Here is a 10966-nt window from a genome sequence, read left to right as displayed (position 1 = left end):
GGCAGTTATAGCCAAGGCTCCTCAGACATATTTTCAAAGTCCACTGTGGCATTTTATTTACGAATTCAAGTCAGACATGCCTGTACCTGCAGTGTTGCCATACGTCGAGATGTTATACGTTCACAAAAGGAATGCGATATAACATGCTAAAATACCAAAGTAAACGTTGTTCAAATGTCATTGTACAAATATATAGTAGCCTACATACCAACAGTCCTCTCCTTTGCATTGATACACATAGGACAACTTCACTTCAATTTGTGACGCCAATAATTGCATATACCCAATAGTCTCTCTCTCACGCTCTCACGCTCTCTCTGTCTCCCTCTCTCTCTCTCTCGCTCTCTCTCTCCCCCTCTCTGACACACACATGTATACACACACATACATGCACACACATTATTTTGACTGTTTAGTAATAAAAACATGAAAAAACGTTTTGTTTTCCAATTCATAAATTATAATTTAATACCAAGAACAAATTTACAGCAGAATGCTTGTTTACAATAAGCTAACACAAACAAACAAGAATTGTGTTCAACTATAAACTTCCACACACACTCACATATATCACTTGCAATTAATAATCATAATCATCATAAAAAAAGTATCTATACGTTATCAATACCCTGCAGTCATATATTTTTATATATTTATATAAAAACGTGGGTCAGTTTAAACTGTTCATAATTACAATCATGTATCATTCTCTGGTCCATATGTGGCATGGGAACAGCCAAAGAGCACTGTTCAATCAACTACATAATATGATCCCTTTTTGTCCAACCACAACATGGTGTCTTGTGTGTTGAAGAAAAGCCCCAAAAACAAGGACAAAATTGCTAGCTTACACACACACACACACACACACACACACACACACACACACACACACACACACACACACACACACACACACACACACACACACACACACACACACACACACACACACACACACACACACAAGGCATCTGTCACAGACCAAAGGAGCAGAACACTAAGTCAAAATAGCTACTCCTTTCCAAACCAGCTCACCCTGTTTAGTCTTAGCCTATTATTGAACGTTTTGTTTCTTTTTTAAATACAAGGGCTAGTGTACTGAATGCACAGATTATATCTATACAGTCAAAAACATTTACATTTATATATATCAAAGATAAAATAGGTTAGCGACCTGTGGCCATGCATTCACAGTCTAAATACATGAAAAAGAAAACATTTTTGTCGTAATATGTATATACATTACAAACATAACTTTCAGTGCTACTAGCTAAGTCTGTCACTCAATTGAAGACGTTGTATTACCGAAAAAATGGCAACCACAGTTTTTCTTAATCACATATACTTTGTATAAAGGAAAACTCTTGAAATTAATTGACCTATATTTACAACAATACTGCCTCTAATTAATGTTTTTCAAGTGAAATACATGAGCATAAGACTGAAGTTTCAAATCTAATAGTGTTCCCAAAGTTGTGTACTTAAACAACGTTTTGATAAGAAATTACTTTTCAGGCACTTAATGCTTGAAGTGTAGAGAGGGTGACATTTCAGGGACATCGTAATAATACTGCTATTAAACACTATTCCAGCTGTAGGCCTACATAAAAGGTATATGACCCTTGACCTTTCCAATTTCAAAATAAGGTATTGTATGACTAGATGTTTTGATTGATGTTGAGGCCTATACATTGCAAGACACAATGTTCAATGCATTGGTAGTTAATACCATATCTAAATGAACATAACAATTAAAATAGCTGTGCATCTACGTTTACAAGCCACACTCACCCTTCAGTAGCCCATACCTCAAGGCTTTCATAATTTTGTTGAACTGTCTGCAAATGAATGCCACACATTTGGAACTGGGTGCATGAGGGGACACACGAAGTTGAATACAGCCAGAAAGGGGTTCATTAAACATAGGATGCCAGTATGCAGGCTATTTCATTCGCTGTTCAGTAATAGCTGTTTTACTGTCGACAGTGCCTTGTAGAATCCTTGTTCTATATTAAGAGCTGATGTGGTTCGACTGGCTCAACTTAGCAATGGCAAAACAGGGCAACCCTGGAACATCACTTAGCCTAGGCTATATTCTCAATTGGAAAGAGAAATGATTTAGCTGGATCAGAAAGTTGAACTTGAACACCACCAAAAGAAACTCCCTTGCCCAGTTTAGTGGGGGTCATTCTAAGAGTAAGTGCGTTTGCAGCATTAAGCATGTAGTTATAAGCCTTTTCCTATATTGCTGTGGATTTAGTTTTAATTCTTGAAGAACATTTTACATTACTTAACTGTTTCAAAAGAAGTCATGGTTTTAGAAAAGAACACCACCTGTACTACAGAATCACATAGGCCGGTTTGGAACCAGAAAGGAGGAACAAAAGAAAAGTACAAAAAATAGCTAGATACATGGACACAGGACAAGTAGGCTAATTTGGAAAAAGAAAACTTACTTTTTCTTTTCTCCTAAGTTTTTCCAAATACTCATTTTAAATGCACTTTATAGTTTCATTTTCGATTTGAGGATTACCAAAATCATTTTCCTTATTTTTGTTTTTGTTTTATTTATTTTTCTTAAAAAATGGATAAGAAGCAACTTATTCCGAATGACACGGGGAGCTTTTATCTGCATTTTGAAAGTTCGATGAATGTCTCAATTTTTTAAATTCACAGTCATTTATGACAATGTCTTTCTTTGTGAAAGCAAGCTCTTGTAACAGCCGTTTTCCTTCTACAAAAGAAGCACTAACCATTCTTAACCCCTTTGTTCATTCCTTCTGCTTACTGAATTGACATGTAAGGCCAGTTAAAACTGCTCCCCGAAAGCAACATATCCCTGATGAGGGTTTCAATTGGGGTTTTACCTACCAATCGGACGAAAAACAATTGCTCTATGACCGATGAAGACACTGTGCGCAGTGAAGGCAAGCGAAGTAACAACTTCCCAAATCGTGTCGGCTGGTTGGGATACTGGCTCCGAACATATTCCTCCAGAGCGCACTGGGACTTCTCTTGCAAACTTTCCACATGGGCCACATCTGAGAGGCCACAAGCGTCTGAAAAAAATAAATAAACATTAATCATGCTGGACCCAAAATTCAACACATATTTACGACAGAACACTACTAATGCATAATATCCCTCTCGTTGGCAATATATATATATATATATATATATAACGATGACAGGTGCGCTTAAAATACAAACAATGTTTAGTCGTTTGGGCTGCTTGTAAATTTAAAGAAAACATACCCTGTTTGTGGTGTTAAATCAGAATGATTTTGACTGTGGCCGCTGAGGTGTGCTTGTAGGCCATAATATAACAACCTATATTGCATATTGATTAAACAATCAAAAAACAACCCAACTGTGATTATGTATAATCAAACATTTAGTGTTTGATATCACTTTGTCAAATCAAACATAGGCCAGTTATCGCTACTAATATCAACATAAATATTATATTCAGTTTGCCTAAATTATTTTCTTGATAAACTGTCTAATAATAGTCACCATTTATGTCCTGTGCATAGGCTAATCATCAATAGGCTTTGTGATTATTAGTGGCACTGTAGTGCGGTGAATAAGAACAGGCAAATTCCTATTTTGTTGCCTTATATTTGGAAACTGGCTGTTGTTTGTAATCAACTAGACAAGCATCGAACTCAATCACAAATGTTTACATTTTAATAGTAGTTTGGGTTAACACACACATAAACACACACATACACACTCGCGCACTCGCGCACGCGGACAGGGTGAGAGAGTTGTGACATGGTGACCTCTGTAGCTACTGCGTTGTGATTTCGCTTGAAGTAGAGCTAGAAACCGAAACAACCACAAACAGCGATTGTATTAACCAAGTCACCGTAATAACCCCCAAAAATGGCGGATCAATGATATGTAGCTTAGCAGTGCAAACTCTTGTAGTCTACATAGCCTATTCATAGAATACATAATAGCCTACATGCAATTAAATAAAGATTCAAATAGACAAAATGAAGCATTCATTATCACAACGATATATTGTTTAAACCCCCAGGTATTTTTGTAGAATTTGCCTAAACCAATAGCTAAATGTTAGTAGTTACATGAAAATGATCAAATGTTGAAGGCTTATTGTAAAAACAACTTATACGTTAGATTAGTAATTGCTTATTTCTGCGTAAGTTTGTGTATTTTCACACTTGTTCTTTATTCCCCACTTTAATTATGTAATGTAATCATATAGGAGGGTAGTCTGGGTCATGACCCAGTTCTGGAAGGAGTCCATAAAATGTATTGGATCCCTAGATCTTCCTAAGAGAACAGAGGGAAATTGAAAGTATTTTCCCGAAATATGTGTAATGTCCGTCGTGTGATCAGGCTAAATGTGGTAGAAAGGCAAAGTTGTTATTTTATTAACTAAATCTTCAATAAAATGCGCTATTCCGTCAATAGAATACGCTATTCCCTACAATTTATGGCCCTCCCTGGCGAGAATAGGCTACGTTGTATGTCTATTCCCGACATAAACAATATATTTGATTGGTAAGCAATCTATTCTCAAGGTATAACTTCAACAAAAATACCGACAGTTTGTTTTTATAGCATGTCTCCACTGAAATATTCTTATGAGTGACTTTTATGATGTGGGTCAAAGTTATCTTTCAGAGTATATATTTGGGACAGCGCATTTAGGACACTGTATGAAGGGGCACCAAATGTTGCTGTATTGGGGGAAAGGGGAATTAATATGAATAAACTTGTTATTCGGTATTAATCTCTAAATTCATGAATGGGAGTGGACACAAATTTAATCAAGTGTGCCTATGCCTGACCAGGCAGTAAATGCAAATGGTGGGCCATTTTATGACTAATGCCCAACAGTGCAGTGATATAGGCCTACAGGCAGTTGATAGCCATAGGCCTATGTTTTTATCCTCTATGGGATTTTAGGACAGGCCAGGCGTTTGCAAAAATGTACACTGTTTATATATTCTATTGCATGCCTAGCCTAGTATTGTTTTCAAACAGGAAAGGACAAAGCACACGTGACCTAAACATATTCTCTAAACGCATAACTGGAAATTATATATTCTATTGTTTTTTTGTTGTTGCAATTTTGAGCTTACCTGAAGTAAAGAGCACAATTGCCTTCAAGCAGCTGTATTCAGCAGAGTCAACGTGCAAAACTTTCAGCTTTTCCACTTGTTCTTGGAAGATCCTAATGTGGTCCATAAAGGCAACCACTCTGTCCGCAGACATGGGGGAGGCGTGTAGACCAGCCGCCGCCAGAAGTGGAGCCACATGGAGAGGCATGGAGCACTGTGCGGCGTTGAGCACAAATAACTCACTCCAGGTCAACCGCAGAAGAGCCACCTGGTCAGTAATCTGAAGGTCTGGAAAGAAGGGGATATTCCTGGCCCACTCCACGGCGCTGAACAGCATCCTGGCCGCCAGTTCACATATGTTCTCGATGCCCATTATGTTGTTGGGTTGCATGCATTGACTGCCATACCGGGACGTTGGGTAGGGCTCCGCTCTTAGCAGTAGAGAGATATATCCGGATAAGTAGGAATGGCAGTGGAGTGGGTCCCCATTTGTCAAGGCGAACTGACCATGGTGTGGCTGTGTGGGTGGCATCCGTCCCCGTTGCACCGCTGCAGTAAAAAGAGAAACTGCAGATATTGATGCCTGAATTCTACACATCAAGAGACATTGTAATCCTCCTGACCAGGAGGCTATGTCAAATGTTGTTACACTATAGCAGTTCGAGGAATACACATGCTATGTACCAGTTTAGACATTACTTTTGCTATTCAAATGCTAAGATGAAATCTATGGATCCAACATTATAAACTAAAACAATACATAGGCTACAACAAATAGGCTAGCCTACATACTTACAAACAATGACTGTTATTTACTGTAGAGATCGATACAAACATATTGCCCGGGAAAGTAATGGTTCTCTATGGAACATGTTAGAAGTAGGCTAGTTATAAATCTGGGTTTTACATTTTCATGTTGGTGTTCGGCTACAACAACATGAGCGCACTAGAAGCACAAAGGCAAGGCAGTCCCTGCATGTTGTAACCCTTAACCTACTTAGCAATCTATTCGGCTGGTTTTATATTGACTACTATTTTCGACTGATCATTGAATATAACAATTTTAATGATACACATATGCCATTTTCTATGTACAGCTCAGTTTTCTGGTCGAGATTAACACGACACGTAATGCGTGGGATCTAAACAAGCTGTCTCTTCACTCCACACTCGCCATAATAACGTTGTATGTGCGCTTGTATTCAAATACAGATGCATATCCATTTTGTCTCTTCTAAGAGGACGATTCAGTTCTAATAATCTACATCCAAACTCTCATGACTATTGTTTGTGAAGGACACATGATGAATATAGCGTTTAAGAAATATAACACTTCAATCGAACGCTAAAATGAAGGTTTGCTACGATCGGTCTTAAGCACTAAATTCTGACGGCCCCATAGCGTGCTTCGGCCGCGCAGCCTATGGAAGAAGAATCCGGGAGAGAATATGGGAGACGGCAACACATACAATTACATAATTCATTCAGCGCACGACATACAGCGCAAATAAATAAAAAATAAAATAAAAATCCCAATACCTTCCCGTCTCATGCCAACTTTCAGGCATTTTTTGAGGCGGCAGTACTGACACTGATTGCGATGGTGCTGGTCAATGGGACAATTCCTGTTGGCACGGCATGTGTAACTGAGGTTCCTTCGTACGCTCCGTTTGAAGAAGCTTTTGCACCCCTCGCAAGTAAACTGGCCATAGTGTTTACCACTAGATTTATCCCCGCAAACAACGCATTCTATGTGCTGTGGCTGCTGTTTCTCCGACTGCATCGTCTGGTTTGTCGGCGTAGACTGTACAGTGTTGTTCGGGGGTCCTTGGACGGTTGTCTGAGGGGTCGGAGGGGCGACCTGAGAGCCTGACAGATTCATCTGAGGGGTCGGAAGGGATAGTCCTCCTTGAGATTGCGAAGAAAGGGTACCTTGGGTCTCAGACACATCGTCCTGGGAGCCTCTCCACACTACCATTGCCATATCTATCAGTCAACGTAAGGAAACTTTTTGTCTGCCGTTTTTGGTCTCGCGGTGCTTGTTTTCTCAAAAGAATGCAGCACGCTGTAATCAAAATTAATAGCAAAAAAAATAAATGCCAAAAGCCTACTGTTGTCGATTGTTCGTTGAATCTTCGAAAATGTCAAATTATATTGCTGTTGTAGACGATGCGAAGCACACGTTTTAAAACTGATGTGATGGCGAGCTGAATCGCAGCCTTGCACTTAGAGGCCAAGTCCAGGGGCGCTTGCAGTCAGCCATCCAGGAGATCTTTCAAGGGGGAAAAAATAGCAAATGATTGCGATAATGAAATGAGGTAGCCTATTCAAGAAACGGAGCAGTACGTTGAACGTAGGTGACGTGACAGCAGCATAAAACACACAATTGATGTAGGCTACACACTAGCAGCAGAGCGCTATCAAGTTCCAGCTCAAGTCTTGATGAAAATCATCAACTGGTAAAACAAATATTGCTGCTTCTCCCTTTTCTTCTTGTGAGGTGGTGCGAGCAGCTGAAGCCAATGCTTTAGTCAAATATGAAGTCAACTCTCCGACAAGCAAGTGATAATAAAACAAAAAGATCACAACCTATAGAACCTCCTTCATGCACGGAAAAATAATAAGAAAAATAACAGAGAATCAAAGTGATCAAATATGTTAAAAAGGGTGAGGTTAGGAAGTGATTGCGAATAGTAGGAGCTTGGCTGGCAGAATGCTTTCTCTCTGATCAGCTCACTGAGCTCTCTATATAGTGAACTTTGACACGACTGCTGCAACTTAGCACATGTTACCATGGAGATGAGCTGCCATATAAGGAAAGTGACTGTGTTTGACTGGTCAGAGCTCATGGACCTCCCCCTGAACCCCATTGGCTAGTCGGTACTTGTGCTACTTGGTGCCTTGCCAAAGCAGGATAGGGGTCGAGAAGATGCTTGGTCCTAAAAGGAGACGAATTAGAGGAGAGGACCGTGCTTCTAATTCACTCACATTTTTTCATTAAATATACATGTAAATTCATGTTCAATGATTACATTCTCTGACCACATAATGTTTCTTATGTGACTGAGTATAGCTTAAGTCAGTGGGTCGTTGCTATCCGGGTTTCTTGGGATGTCCCTTGAAGTTTACATTTAAAATTGTTAGGTTAGGTAAGGGATATGGTTATGGTTATGGTTAAGGTTAAGGTTAATGTTAAGGTTAGAGTAAGGCTTGAGGTTAAGTTTGGGTTAGGGTTAAGGGTATGTACGTCTCAAGGATCCCGGAGAGCACTAACCTAATAAATGTTTCCCGATATTTATTTTTCCTTACATCTACAAGTCTGAGAGAGGTGAGGATGGTATTTTTACATCTGATATATGCTTTCATGAGATGGAGTAGCCTATAGTGCTCCTGCATTAAAGTCAAACTTCAGTCTACCATTAGGCTACATTAGAGATTGCAGAATGCAGTAGAAGTAGGCTATCATAAATTAATCTAGATTAAATTAAACATTATTATATGATATGGCTTTGTACAAAACAAATGATAACATTGCTTGTTGAAAATGTTCCTGTCATTACAACACATTTGCTGTATGAAAGGTGCTATACAAATAGGGCTATTATTATTGTTTCATTAGACTGATTAGGACATATTATCAGAAAACTTAGCCTATGTTCATTCACAATGCTGTATTACAATATAGGCTAATAGCTAATATATGCACTATCTTATTTCAGAACATGCCACATCACGGTTTCCTTCTATTAACTCACGCATTGGCCTATTATTAAATTATTTCTATTTTTTTTCTACTTCTGGTTGTGATGATTATGAATACCTGTAGGCTACACATTTGCAAGTGTATGATAAATAGCTTTTTATAGAGTTACAATAAATTAAACACAAGCACGAGGGATTGTAATCGTTAGTCTATAAAGTAGGCCTATTTTAGGTAGCCTTAGCGTCCAAGATGTAGCCCACAACACAATGATTTGCCATGGATATAGCCTATATGAGAGTTTGGACCTCTCTCAATTCATATCAGAAAACCCGAGATATGGTGAGCTATTGTGAGATTTTTTTTTGGTTCATGATTTCTAGGCTATAGCTGATAACATTCATGGAGTGTATTGAAGGTTGTTAAACAATATCTGTATATATCTTAATCTATTATCATATGCTACATATGTCGCATAGGCCTGAGTGAATGGTGTTTCATTTGAAGACAAAGCATATCTATGAAGTATTTAGCCTAAATTGGCCCCTATATGCTCCTTGAAGTTTCTACTCTGAGCATTGTTAGCTGGTACTTTCAAAATCACAATGGGGCTGTCAAAGTTGGGTCTTGTGAAAAATTTACAGAGCTAAATCAGAGCATATGCTGTCAATGGGGGGGATACAGAATAAGGGATCTATTACAGTATCTGGGTGCCCCCTAGCGTATGGATCCTTTCTGTCTCAAATCGAGATTCAATTCCGAGGAGCCTTCCGACATGGAAAATGCCTCGTTCTCTTGTCTTCCACGTTGACCAAAGTAACGTGCTCCCATTTCAAACTGAGTGTTTTAGAAAATGTCTTCTAAATGACTTGGACGTCGTCGAGGTATGCGTGTAGGTCTCTGTTTCGGCTTTTCATATCCTATATGCTCTGTAGGCACAGGGAATGTTTGTATAGGCTTTTAATCGTTGATTGATATAATACTTGGTCTTGAGCTTAACACTCATTCTAAAGTTAACGCTAGGGTCTAAATATTATCCCTGTCGGCAGTGTATCTTATTGTTGTATTGTGGAATCTACATGACCACTCCATTGGTGAGTATAAACATTTTGTCATGTTTGTTTCCTTAATGAAATGTTTGAATGTGAGCGCATGCTTGGCATTAGGTAGTTGTCTTTGTCGTAAATAAAACGACTATCAAAATGGATACATCAAAAAGCTGTTTAGTCTTAAAACACAACACTTTTTACATAAAAAAATCGCTAAAACCTAATGAGTCTTACCAAGGCTACAGGCAAACGATAAAGATATAAGGACGCATAACCAGATAATTATTGTCTAATCGAAACATTAATTGCAATACATATTGAGCAGAAACACATGGTACGCTACATCTAAACCCACCTATATGTTTCATAAAATAGATTGTGAGATTGTTGTAGACAATAATGTATATAGGCTATTCTCACAAACGTACCAAATGCATACGTCGATTCGTCCGCAGCGTGAAGCATCTTCTCTCATCAGAATATCTACTAGTCTTCTCTTTTCGATATAATGTCGAGAATAGACAGGCAAGGTGTCCTTTCCAGACGGAATGAAATAGTTCAATTTATGTGCTCAACTTAAACCTTGTAATGTAAATTGACTTGTCTTCATAAGTAGTGGTTGATGTGGCTGTCTTTAAAAAGGAGAAAAGTAAAACAGCAAGATGCTCCTGTGCGTCTTTTCTGTTCTACAGTATGGGTAAAACGCGCATGTATGCCGCTGCTTTGTGTGGGCTGGATGAGAGGTATAGGGAGGGGGTGAAGTCAGAATATAGACAGACACCTGTTTGTATTGACAGTAGTGATGCTTTTATACATTATCGCTTCATTTGTGTCAGAATATTGGATGTAAATCAGTTTCAACATATGACACCAATAGTCTAGCTGACAAGTGGATAACCCCAATTTGTAAAATATTCCTTCGTTGCTGAAAAATGTATATCAGTGTGTTGTAACAACTATATTATTATTATTATTATTACTGGTAACACTTGAAATTATTAGTAGACGAATTATTGCTGTTAATATTACTATTTGCATTGTTGTTGATGTGGTTGACAACCACAACTGTTGTTAGTGAACGAGGCACGGAGATGATTGCTTTCAGATAGGCGCATTTC

General features: G+C 38.5%; 1 protein-coding gene across 3 annotated transcripts; it reads right to left on the bottom strand.

Annotated features, from left to right (window-relative positions):
* Nucleotides 1–437: 437 nt before the first annotated feature.
* LOC129867068 (COUP transcription factor 2) lies at nucleotides 438–10548 on the bottom strand. Of its 3 annotated transcripts, none has more exons than XM_055940215.1 (3): nucleotides 10277–10548; nucleotides 5121–5648; nucleotides 438–3062 (listed from the first exon to the last, which is right to left on the bottom strand). In XM_055940215.1, exons 1-3 carry the CDS (start codon nucleotides 10311–10313, stop codon nucleotides 2788–2790), a joined length of 840 nt encoding a protein of 279 aa, XP_055796190.1. In that variant the 5' UTR covers nucleotides 10314–10548; the 3' UTR covers nucleotides 438–2787. The 3 variants fall into 3 exon arrangements, with proteins under 3 accessions (XP_055796190.1, XP_055796188.1, XP_055796189.1); XM_055940213.1 differs by lacking the exon at nucleotides 10277–10548 and adding an exon at nucleotides 6639–7858 and having other exon boundaries at nucleotides 5121–5666; XM_055940214.1 differs by lacking the exon at nucleotides 10277–10548 and adding an exon at nucleotides 6639–7856.
* Nucleotides 10549–10966: the final 418 nt, after the last annotated feature.

Source organism: Salvelinus fontinalis, chromosome 12, assembly GCF_029448725.1.
Source record: "Salvelinus fontinalis isolate EN_2023a chromosome 12, ASM2944872v1, whole genome shotgun sequence".
Taxonomy (NCBI): Eukaryota; Metazoa; Chordata; class Actinopteri; order Salmoniformes; family Salmonidae; genus Salvelinus; species Salvelinus fontinalis.
This window is presented reverse-complemented; position numbering and strand designations above follow the sequence as displayed.

Excerpts from the sequence above, each read along its gene's own strand:
- LOC129867068 (XM_055940213.1), bottom strand. The coding sequence starts at position 7,083 with ATGGCAATGGTAGTGTGGAGAGGCTCCCAGGACGATGTGTCTGAGACC. Across the intron at positions 5,667-6,638 it reads AGTTGGCATGAGACGGGAAG|TTTCTCTTTTTACTGCAGCG; the intron begins GTATTGGGATTT and ends CAATATCTGCAG. Across the intron at positions 3,063-5,120 it reads AATTGTGCTCTTTACTTCAG|ACGCTTGTGGCCTCTCAGAT; the intron begins GTAAGCTCAAAA and ends TATTTTTTTCAG.